This window comes from Neodiprion fabricii, chromosome 2 (assembly GCF_021155785.1).
Source record: "Neodiprion fabricii isolate iyNeoFabr1 chromosome 2, iyNeoFabr1.1, whole genome shotgun sequence".
Taxonomy (NCBI): Eukaryota; Metazoa; Arthropoda; class Insecta; order Hymenoptera; family Diprionidae; genus Neodiprion; species Neodiprion fabricii.
Genome location: NC_060240.1, coordinates 31,567,578 through 31,580,078, shown reverse-complemented (window position 1 = coordinate 31,580,078; position 12,501 = coordinate 31,567,578). Strand labels below are relative to the sequence as shown.

Genomic DNA, 12,501 nt, shown 5'->3' with positions numbered 1-12,501 from the left:
TTTCGCCATTGCCTGTATACACATACACATGTGTTACATGCACAACTACGTCAATTCGCGATTCGCGTGCAGACGTACACACACATATATATATATTATATACATACTCATGTCTAGGTAGAGGCATCCACTGTGATCTCGTAGGATAATACGTATGCGTTTCGTCTGAATTTCGTCGGACTCCGGGCATGTACAAGGTATACCCGGAATGGAACACTCCCGGGCAATTCGCCCTTTGTAGGATTTCGACTTAGCTATCGACGCGCAAGCTTTCATTTCGTACGTATATGCACAATCGATCGGCTTATCGAATCCGTCCGTCTGTCCCTTTGCCTTGCCGCTTTTGGAAGAAATAGCGTCAAAGATTTTTTTCTATTCTCAATTATCAATTGATCTGCTCGTGTGTAGGTAGTTTTTTTTTTTAAACCGCATTTAGAACCGGCAGAAGTTTGTACGCGACGAGCATTCTTTGCCTTCTTTTATGCCTACCTATTCGTTTCTGCACGTGAGGAATTCTGCAGGAACTTGACAATATTTTCGTACCTCATTATTGCGTACCGCATGCGGGATCTGTATTAGGTTGCGTGACAGTCGATACCACGCGCGTAAGTCTGTTCTATCAATTTTAATATCATTATTCGAAGTGTCCTTCGAACTTCTCTTTCTGTTGTGCACGATTCCTGGTAAAGGGTGATTTTCAACAATCAAAGTGTTAATCATTGGTGCGCTGTTTATCAAACCGTGTGCGAAGGATAAAGTATTTAAGAAAGTACCGACGGTTTAAGGTTGCATATGGTGTGAACAGAGAGAAAGACTGTATCTGTAACATCGGTGCTCTGCAAGTGATTGAAAAAAGAAAGAAAGAAAGAAAGAAGAAACTTGCGACAAACAACAAACGTGGTTTCTCCCTTCTTACTTGCAACTTGGCTGTTCAACTTGAAAATTCAATGTTCCGCTTGTCCGCGTCGTTTCAAAGATCGGACGTTCTTAGTCAGAGCATGATAAATCGAAATTAGCGAGTTCAACTGATTGTGAGTAGTTAAGATAGGAATGCGTGTAACACGTACTACGCCGAGAAAAAGTTAAATAAATAACGATTGTTCGATAATCTCTCCGCGCTGTCATTATAGCAATATAATAAGAGAAGAGATCCGGTTTGAATATATCAGAGGAGTTGATTATAACCCGCATCGCGGAATCGCGTGTAACATGTAACAGTTCACAGTTAAATTCACAATTGCTACTAAACGCCGTTGACCTTTGCGGGGGATCTGCAGTCCAATTCGAGATCCGCATCTCCGGGCGCGGATCGGTTAACATCTTCGGCCGAATTTCTGTCCCCCGCACCGCAGGCCGCAGCGTTTACGGTGGTAACGGTGGTAACGGTGGCCCGAGGAATGGGCGACAGCATGGGGGGTATCCTCCACCAGTCAGGCGTCGTCCAGCCTGAGGATACGTGGTTCCCGCGGAAATTCAGATCCGGGAGAACCGGGAGCGGTCTTCATATGACGTGGTGGGAGGCGTCGGGGGGATTTCCGGTCAAGCTCGTAACCGAGAAGGGACAAGCGTCTACCGCCCCCGGCTTGACCGCTCCGTTCGACGAACTCCTGCCCGCCGTCGAACCCTCGAAACTCCTCTCCCTGTAGCCGGCATCCTCGTCGGGCGGCTCTCCGACCCCCGGCGAAGAGCCGACGTCCTTGCCGACCTCCTCCGCCTTGTTCGGTGCCGAAAATCGGTCCTCCGGTTTGACCAGGAGGTACAGCGGTCTCTTGGACTCGCTCGTTGGGCTCGGACATCCGCAATTCGGGGCGCATGACTGGGTCCCGAGTCCGGGCCAGCCGGTGGCCGCTGCCTGGGAGTAAAAGGTGCTGCCGTATAACGCCTGGAAGGCCGAGAATTCCGCGGCGAGCTTACCCCCCGCGAAGTCGTCACCCAGCTTGTGGTGGAGGGGGTAGAGGGGGTAGGGAAAGGGTGGGAAGAATCGGGGGATCTTGAGGTCCTCGTGAGAGAGGAGGGGGTGCGTCGGCGGCGGCATTGGTGGCAGGAGGCTACGAGGTATTCCGCTCAACGTTTCTCCCGGCGACATCAACGGCGATAGGGAAAAACCGAATTTGTTCTCCTTCTTCACAAGCGACTTCGGCTTTCGTCGCGGACGGTATTTGTAGTCAGGGTGCTCCTTCATGTGCAGCGCCCTGGAACAGAGGACCAAGAAAAGTTTGTTAGGGGGGCGTGAATCTCGACGTTCGGTAAACCTTGACACCGGGAACACTAGGAGGAATTCATCCGCAAGGGTCGCCGCCTGAATATGTAACCCGGTACTCTAGTACAATGCGCACCGTCCCTTCCCTGACATCGCGCTAAGGGTTCCTTTGCTGACCATGCTTGATGGAGTTGTTACTCCAAAATTACCGACTGCCGTTGACCCTTCACCCCGAAAGCCAAAGGAAGAATTCTCGTTTCCGTACCGTTAATGCGTTCTATGGTTGGTCCATGACCAGTGGAAAGGAACGGAAACAACCGAGGCGACTTTCATTGAGAAAAAAATGACACCGTGATCGGGTACAATATTTCATCATCACTTACGTTTTGTAGAGTGATTATGAGAGATTACACATTGACATATAATCTTACTTTGACCGGGTGATTTCTCTCAGGATTTCTTAAGATTGCGAAGAGATTTCTAAGATTCAAAATCATTTCTCATGACTACCGATTATTTATCGATGCAGAATTTTCTTTTAATATTACTCATTTCACTTTCAATTCGGAGATTACGAAATCATTTCGAACGACGTTGAGTGGATGAGGTTATTCGATGTTACGTTACGTTGTTGCAATCCGTTTCTATACTGTACAGCGAATTTCGCTCGGTTTTCGAGGTCATTATTTTTCACCCTGCAAGAATTCAAGTCTAGAGCTTACACCTGTACGCATCAATTGGAAAAACCTTCCGTTGGTCACACCTACTTTCGGACGAACTTGTTCGATTTATGTTATACGGTACAATATAAGTAATTCTTTGATACGTGGATACCTACTCTTTGCTACCGCAGCGGTATTCCATTGCTGTCTTTATGCTATCACGGGTTTTTCTTGTCCGCTATATATTTCTTATCTGTTAGTGGTCCGCCTGCGTCAAAAGACTCGACAAATATCTCGTAGATGCAGACGCGTTTAAGTTCAGCCAGTGATAAGATATCCTTGAGGGCTTGACGCCTTGAGGTTATAGAGAAAGGTAAATTCGTTTACAAAGTCTTTATCCTCCCGCCGATTCTGCAAGGACGATCTTTCTCGACAGCGGAAACTTACGTCGGCTTTCAGATGTTATGAGTCAATTTTTATTTCACTCCATCGTTTGATACTCCCACGTAAATTCAACGAAATGTTATTGTATAGAAATTATATAGAAAATATTCAAGAAAATTCTAGCTGCACAGATGTGACCGGAACTTCGATTACCCTGCATACGGACAGGGAGAACTCACGCAGCAAACAAAACTATCGGTAAAAAAAATCCCCTCTTCAAGTTTATCTGTTTGTTTTTCTGTCTGTCAATACGCTTCGATAAGGTTAATCATATTAGGCACCTATTATTTGTCCATGATTATATACTACGTATACACACAGCCCCAAGAAATTCTCATTTTTCACCATTTCTTGTTTTTTTCATTACTTTATTTTGACTTTCTCTGGACGATTAGACTCAGGTTCAGTAGACAAGTACGCCAAAATTAATACGTTTCTATCATCCCTTCGTACGTTATACGGGCTTGGTCTTCAGAGCAATATATCTGTATGTCTGTACCTAATATTTGTTTCTTTGTTCACGTTTCATTGGGAAAAAGACTCCCGATACGCATTCTTTGCGGTGAATTTGCCTTGCTACGGTATCGATTGGCGGTCACCTTGTCTCGGGGCGACAATTGTCGTGAAATAACAAATAAAGAAAGACGTGGAAATGAAACGTCCGATATTTTCACCGCATGAATTTTTTAAACGCTTTTGTAGATTTCGTGAATGTATGTATGCGAGCGAATTTATTTTTTTGATAAACAAAGGTGCTTGTCAATTGGACTTACATATATTGTACATTATTACTTGTAATAATTACAAAATAAATCTGCTCAGATCGAAAATTAATTGAGTGACCTGATTTTATAGCGGTTGATATGCTTTACAAAAAAAAGTCGACAATATTTTGTAACGAGTCTAGTTTTTTCGCTGTTAATCTTGAAAAAAGTGATTTTTTACGTGAGTTCAACTTTAACCTTGAATAACTTTTGGAAGACTTGAGTTAAAAAAAAAAATTATTACAGACCTTTTCTGTAGAGCATCAATTTTCCTACAAATTCTGTATTAAACATTTCTGCACATTGACTCGTTACTAAGCTACAAAATTCGTAAAGTAAAATCATTTCCCAGTGTTAAGTAAATGAAAAATGGAAAATGAAAAATTGCGTTCAAGTACCACTAAATATTAATATTAACCCTTTGTGCGAATACTTGTTTTTTTACATTTTTTCTCTGTACACTTTTTCGAAGTGTTCCAAGCTGTCAAGAAATTAGAAAAAATTCCGGGTTTCTCCCCAAAGTGTTAACTATCTTATACAAAAGTTGATAGTCTCAAAAGTTTGGAAATATTGCTTATAAAAATTGACATTCAGAAAGCTACTGTTCCCTAAAAGACCCAGTGTTCACACGGAAGGTCAAGGGCTCAAATTATAACAGGCGTCTTATTTCCTCTTCCGACAAAACTATTGGACATGTGATTTTGAAAAAAAAACTAATCGAATTATTCAACCAGTCTAGTGTACATGTAATACGTATACAGCGTATCAAGCGCGGGGATATATGCAAACCTACATACATAACATAACGTGGCATACATATGTAGGTACAAAGGACTCTTTATTTCTTTGCCGGAGGGGAGCGATAGGCCGTGCGGGCAGAATTTGTGGCAAATATACCCCGCACCTACGTGTTAGGTGAGAGATACGGGAACAAAGAGCTGGCTAAGTTCCTCATATATCTTCGCGTACGAGCAGCGTTTCGGTCGGATTTTTTCCCTTTACATTTTTATTTCATTACTTCTCTTTATTTTATTTCTCGAGCACGAAAATTCATCGCTTCATATCGCAGGGCTCCCTTTCAACGAAACTGTAATTCCGACGTCGGAAATTCAAGGGCGATTTCCTGAAGATACTCGTACTCTTTGAACTATCGAGATCGGTTATACGTGGTTTATGGAAATGTTTCAAGTCCGCGAATTCGAGATGAAACTGAAAAAGACGAGGGCACGCGATTTTACACCGATGTCATAATCAATGGCGGAATGAGTGAAACGCGAATTATACTTCAGAGAGTCGCGGGAGCGTAGTACTTCTATTTGCGTATGTGTGCGTGTGTAAACTCATATGTACACCGAGTCACGAGTACGGGTGCAGGATTTTCCGCGCATTCTCCACAGCATCCGAATGGTCCGGAATAATAATTTCGCGACAATGTGTCCCGGCAGATAGGAGTCGGTATAGCACAAAGCGTAAATCAGCATAAACACTCGTAAAGCCTGAACAATAACTCAGCATAAATGCGTAAACACTGTAAACGTATTTGCGTACGTCTGTGTGAAACTTGGGGAATGGAGCGAAGTGTATACGTATACGTTTATACGCTGCACACGGTTTCACCCTGTTAAATGTAATCTTTACAACGTAGGTAAGCCGCCACATCCAACAATTCATATAATACACCGTTCGACTCGGCGTTTGTACACGGATGTTTTATTTGACTTTACCAAAACCCCGGAAGTAAAAAGGCATCGTTGCGTGATAAAAAATTGACCTTTGTCAGTCCTCGGTTTTTTTATCCACTGTTCCGAAGTATGTGGGGGTTTTTTTTTTTTTATTACTATCCTGACTTGCGGGCGAAGAAAACGAAATTTGACATTTCGTAATTTCTTGGACCTTTTAGTTCGTGCCAAGTTTCTATAATCTAATAAACGGTTTTAGACCTCTCGAAATACTGTAAATTTATTTTCTCAAGCGGGTCAATTAAATTCAACCACTGTTCCGTTAATCGGTTTATCGCTGCCTCTCACTCACGGTCCAGTTATATGACCCATGGACATCGTGCGCATAATTCCGTTTTGCTAATTCGAAGATTACATAAAGAGTAAAAACCGCGAACTTCAACGTTACTCGCAAAATACCCATAAAAAATTTGAGGGGGATCGGAAATCGGAAGTATAAAGAATACCGGAAACTCCTCCGGAAGTAAAATACCTATACGTTTCATTTCTCAAACGGTGATGGATTTTCACGGTTATCATTACATACAGATCATGGTTGACTTTCTGTTAACTACGCATTTTATCGAACGTAACTTGAATTTTGGACGAATCATTTTTCACGCGTAGTTGTATAAACCAAACGACTGGTTCTTCATTCGTGATATTCTTTTCACGATACAATGAGCCAATTTTTTCGCACATCTGTATTACGTTGTTCTAATTATTGTATGACTCTTTTGAATGTTGGAATTTTTTTATCTCTCAAAGTCAAATCGGCGCAAAGTCAACTGATCTCGAGCTCACCGGCCGAAATTTTTAGCCCTTGTTGATTCAAATATGTATTTATTTTTTGTCCCTGTTTTTTTTTTCATTCGATCATCAATTCGTTTCATCCAAACAAGACGCATCAAAAACTAGTAAATTTACTAAGATGAGAATCTCTCGATTAGAATAAAATTTACTTAGATCAAAGTTCTTTTACTTCGATCAAGTAAATATTTTAGGGATTCGAAACACCTTAATTGTTTGAATACAACAAACAACCATTGCATCGATTTTGAAATCAGTAAAATTATTAGATTACAGTACGTCTTGTGAAACAAAATAGGGAGGACAAATGCATGTATTTACTTGTACAATAACGAAAATTACAGTTCTTCAGAGTACAAAATGTAAATAAATTTTGCGGCTGTAACCAGAAAATCTAACACGTGTTACTATTATTTTTGATTATAGTCGCTCATCCTAAAAAATTCTTTGTTTGCCACAAAATGATAAATTGATTTCGATTAATATTCAACCGGAAAATGTGAACTAAACAAACAGATTCAACCTCCCGACAACCAGACCATCCATCACCGGCAACTTTAACACGCACGTTAAATAAAGTTACTTGCACCGGATTTTCTATTTACACGCATACGCAAAGTATAATTTTTCTCATCGCCCTCCACTATTTCCCGTTTCTTATTGCTCGCACCACAGCTACGCTAGGTATCGCTGAAATTCGGCGTGCACGACCCGTCGGAGACGGTGATATGTTCCTGGATCCGCGAATCGTCTGTTTCCCGGCGTTTTTGCGTCGCGGGCAGCGATCTGCGGGGTGCAGGGACACCCGGCAGCCATATACCTTCAGTGGCTGGGCCATCAGCCGAAGCCGAAGGGTGAAGGTTGGGGGACGGAGGAGGCGAAATCCTTTTAAATCCACACAATTGCGACAATGGAGCTTTATTTGTTATCTAGAGGGCCACATTGTGAGCCGCTGCGAACCCATCCTGAGATTATACCGGCGGCCAATCGTACCGCAGATACAGCGGAACTCGCGCCCGTACCCAGGGTTTCACCCCCTTTCACCGACACTCTCTGCCCTTCTTCCTTTTCTTTCATCCTTCTCTTTTTATCTTTGTTCTTTCAATCCCCTCCATCCCGTCATCTTCAACGGCTATCGCAGCTCGGCGTTGTCGTGAAACTGTGATCGCGGTTCCGACTCGGTTATCGCTAATTTAAACTCGCCGATATTTAGCGTAGAAGTATCTCAATTGTATCGTACTTGCGAACATTCCAAGAGACGCGTTTTTTAGTACCCGATTAATCGTTTTCCAAATCAACGGATCAGGCCTCGTTCAATCCGTCTTGGCTTATTAATGCTTCACCTTGTATTTCGGGTTCCACGGATTTTACCCAGGGTGTCAATTAAGCCTGATTCTTTCTCTTCATATGCCGAATGGAATGTTCCTAGTTCAATAAAAAAAACAACTTACCACGTCGATCGCACGTCAGTAATTGAAATGCAAGATTCGAGTCGAGCGACATCGGGATTAAGGAGACACGAAAAATCATCGACAAACTGCTGGGGGTCATTCCGTGGGTCTCGTAGTTCTCGGCGGCGCGGTTCACTGGTCTAAATAAACTTGTACAACGTCGATTAAATATTCAGGGTCGGTAATAAAGGGCACTTGAATAAATACGGCTGGAGGAAAGGGGGATTTTCGAACGCTGCCGAAGGGATTAAGCTTCCCCTAGGCAACCCTGCGACTATCGCTGCGAATATCGCTACCTATCCCGCACAATGTTGCCCCTGAAAGCTGCACGGCAAAGCGCTGCCGGACTGGACGGCTAGCACCGGCAAATTATTGCGCCTATCTATCCGGCAGGAGATCGCGTAACGCCCCATGATTTAGCAACAATTTACCGCCGCATTACGACGTCGAGGTTCGATCTTGTATCTTACAGGTACCCCGCCACGAGCCGTTTTCATCACCCTCTTTTTCACCCCTGGCTAATCATTATACGGCCACTCGAAGATTCTTCACGGCTAAATATATCTACACTCACTCGAAAGTTATTCATTATTATCAATACCGTGGGGTAATTACGAGAAAACTGTAATAAACTTGACGTTTTCCACGCTCCGCGGACCGTACAAGGACCTGGTAGATCAGGATTAATTTCTACCGTATAACGCCTGCACTCGTTTATCGACCAAGTTTCGTTCAACAATTATTGCGGTTTCCATAAGTATTTTATTGGAGCTAAACTCACCTCAGTCTTTTTGCCTCGTCGATGAACGGTCGCTTTTCGCCTTCACTGAGAAGCTTCCATTCGGCACCGAGTCGCTTCGATATTTCGGAATTGTGCATCTTTGGATTTTCCTGCGCCATCTTCCGTCGCTGACCTCTTGACCAAACCATGAACGCGTTCATAGGTCGTTTTATATGCTCGTTGTGCATTGTTTTCGATGACATTATAAATTTGTTGTTTTCTTTTTGTTTTTTTTTTTTTTTTTTATTTTATACAGCCAATCGCGGCCAGTGTCAACAAGCGATTATTTTCACGAAATGTCTTATTAGCATTGGAAAAATTGATCCAATACTAGTTGCAATTCTAGCTTGATGAAAGTAATTTGCTTTCCTTGATTCTTTTTTCCTTGATCTTTTATTTTTGACGGATGAAAAATTTCTCGTCAAACTTTTAATTGTTCGTTATAAATATGAAAACCACTTTTCCAACGAGTTGTTCTTATCTAGTCTGATGATCACAAAAGGGGCGACGGTGGTGGCACACTTTTATTTTCATTCTCCTTTATTTGTTCATTTATTAATTTGCGTTAGCTCGATTGGTGTATTTTTAATTTGTCGTATATTTATTACCGTTTTTCCCAACGATTACAACACCTTGTTTTTCCTCTTCAACAGCAACAACAATCGTAGTTCAAATTTGGCAGGAAATAAAAAAATCGTCAACCGCGTGTCTGCATTTTCCCGTTCTTCTATACGGACAAGTTCGATATTATTGGGTGCGAAGTAATTTTTTCCGTCATTCCGCCGACACCGTTCGGTACTAAATTAATAACCGACGACGAGTCGCGGTTGTCGAGGTGTTTGTTACTTATAATCGAACGTTTAACGAAATGTATTGTCGAAACAACGAGACGAGATCGGCGAGGCTACCCGTGACTTTGGCTCTCATCCGGGCAGATCCGCTGTGCAAATAGACCGAAACCCGCGGCTCGCATCATCGCCGAGAGTAAAATGAGTCCTGGAATGAAATCCTCCTAAGGTCGTAACGTATACGGAGAGCCCGCGGGAATCCCTCGCCGCTACCGCTCCCGCAGGAGAACGTAACGTAGCCAACCCAGGGAGATTTTCTACTCCCACTACAACTACCCGGGAACCCGGTTCCCTGATTCGCCCGAATACAGAGATGGCGGCTGCCATGGATATGCGCGGAGGCAACAGGTGGACGAAACCACTTGGTGGGTGGTCGGTGAGAGGCTCTACACGCCGAGGATGCCTATCGCGCGATTCACTCTGCCTCGAACATCGTCGGGTCGAGCGTTCTTGAATTTTTCGACTTCGATTGTCTTTGTTTATTTATTTGTTTATTTTTTCTCAAACACCTTTTTATAACTATTTTTGCCAACTCGGTTCGTCCGCATCTTCGAACTCGTCACTTCATTCGTTTACGTGGGTGTAAGGATACTGCACTACCTATAGCTAGATCGATTATTGTTCCGAATTATCCGAAAGTATGGTGTGATTTATTGAATTTCTATCAGGTATGACGATCGTGTCCGTTTCGAATTTTGTCAGAAATTTAACAAACTCGTAGAATTCACGTGAGATTATTTTTAATTTTTGTCTTGAATGAGTTTATATTGTTTTCTGTAGCGGGTAACTAATTTCTCCAATTTCACTATTCTTCTTTATATAAGTTTTAGTATAACGTGTATCAGAACTCGGTTATTTTTCTCCGTAAACTTGAAATGCGTCAGCCTGTTATAATATCTCTCGAAGTGTATTCGCTGTTGTAACTTAATCGTTATCAGGTGAGTCGAGACGAGGGTGTATGTCTACGTATGTATACGAGTATACCTATATATATATAAAAATATAAACCATGGCCGAGGAAGAGAACCGCAGCCGCCGCTATATATACCTATTAACGATAAGATGCCAGAAAAGGAGAAATCCTATAAGGGGTGGTGGTGAAGAAATTCTTGGAGCATCTTTTCAGGGGAGGATAATATACGATGACAAAATTACGGGTGCGGTAAACGAATCGAGAATAACCCGCACGTCCGATTACACTCTCGTTTTGCAAATAAAACTTTCTCATGCAAATTGCCAAATTTTGGTCCCTCGATTTTTTTATTTTCAAATCACCGGACGTCGAGTGTCGCACTGTGGGGGTGAACTCGCGTTTTTACTTACCCGTACAATCGACCAATCAACAATCACGTTATTCGTCAGCGGTGAAAGTTTCCGGTGAATGAGATAACTGTAACGATCAGCGCATGCCGGTTCGTAGAGAAAAAGAGAGAGGGAGAAAGCGCGCGGATTAGAATATCTTCGAGAATCTTTCGCATGAGCAATTTTTCGTTTTATCAATTTTCTCAAAAAAAAAAAAAAAAATTTCCATACTAGTTTGTAGGTTTTTATTCTCTTTTCATTTCTTTTGTAATATTCCGATCCTACGAACATAGGGTTTTTACTAGTATTTACGATACTTACGTAAACTTTTCATATTCAATGATAAAAACAATAATTATTATTCTATTCAATTTCCTTCGACTTCTCCTTACAATTCATTTACGCAATTACAGGCGGTGAAATTTTAATACAGAAATAGTGTAAAATCCTGGGATCGTGATTGATTCGCCAGAGTTGACACCGAATGAAAAATTGAAAACTGCTCGAAACGGATCCGAGTTCTGTGGCATAATGCACGTGTATATCAGGGATTGATGGTCGGGGGTAGTTGCGAGGCCGTAACGTAGCGAATACGGGTTTGTCCTTAATAGAGGCGAAGTGTCGGGTCGATTCTCTGTACGGACTCGCGAAGTAGCTCTGTACTCGAGTATAATGTCCCTTTTATGTTCGCAGCGTCGTCTCATAAAATGCTATCGCCGGGCTGCAGCAACTGCGCGCCAGGAGAAGGCAAATATACGCATTTCAATATTTGTAGTTCCTGCACGATATCTTTCCTCTCTCTCTTTATCTCTGTTTTCTCTTTTCTCTCTCTCCTTCTCTCTCTCTCTCTCTCTCTCTCTCTCTGTCTCTTCTCTTTTCACCCGCTCTTCCAAGGTATAGAATACCTACAGGGTACGCCGCCATCCGTATACGTATACACGCGATATACGCGCATGCTTATATTTTTCCGATTCGTAATATATGCGATACCTGATGACTTGTACCTTATACACACAAAGTTCTGCACGAGCGTCTGCCGCATGCCTATGTCGGTGTATTCCGTAAGACGGAGAGGAAGAGGAGAAGGAATGCGAACGGGTTAAAGTAAATAAATTAAATTTTCAACCCGTTTACGAATGCATCATGCTGGTAGTTATTGCGGTTTTTTACTCACTGCAGCACGTCGAACGAAAACGTTATGACGCTGCGACGAGCTGCAGGAGGGCGTATAATGAGGGATCCACGCTCGACACCTGCTTGCGGATTACTCGCCTTGGCACGCAATTATCCTAACGATCTAATTAGTCAAATTATCCGCGCGTCCTTACTTGCATCCGTACAGAGTATAACACACGTCTACTTAGGTAATTAATACACGTACATATACCGTTTACCTATCAAACTTCCTCACGTAACCAGTCTCGTCGAATTATTATTCTCGATTCGACCGGGATGACGGATGTTTGCAACTAAACGAAACGTTATACTTAAATGCGTGAATTTTTCTTACTTTTTTTTTTA

General features: G+C 42.5%; 1 protein-coding gene across 1 annotated transcript; it reads right to left on the bottom strand.

The window, feature by feature from the left end:
* Positions 1–1,443: 1,443 nt before the first annotated feature.
* Positions 1,444–9,144, bottom strand: LOC124175869 (transcription factor SOX-3-like). The gene is made up of 2 exons (XM_046556466.1): positions 8,831–9,144; positions 1,444–2,192 (listed from the first exon to the last, which is right to left on the bottom strand). The coding sequence occupies exons 1-2, from the start codon at positions 9,031–9,033 to the stop codon at positions 1,502–1,504; spliced, it is 894 nt and encodes a 297-aa protein (XP_046412422.1). The 5' UTR covers positions 9,034–9,144; the 3' UTR covers positions 1,444–1,501.
* Positions 9,145–12,501: the final 3,357 nt, after the last annotated feature.

What these genes read in the sequence shown, in the direction of transcription:
- LOC124175869 (XM_046556466.1), bottom strand. Translation starts at nt 9,033, where the DNA reads ATGTCATCGAAAACAATGCACAACGAGCATATAAAACGACCTATGAAC. An exon ending in GACGAGGCAAAAAGACTGAG is followed by an intron (nt 2,193 to 8,830) that starts GTGAGTTTAGCT and finishes CCTCTGTTCCAG; the next exon opens with GGCGCTGCACATGAAGGAGC.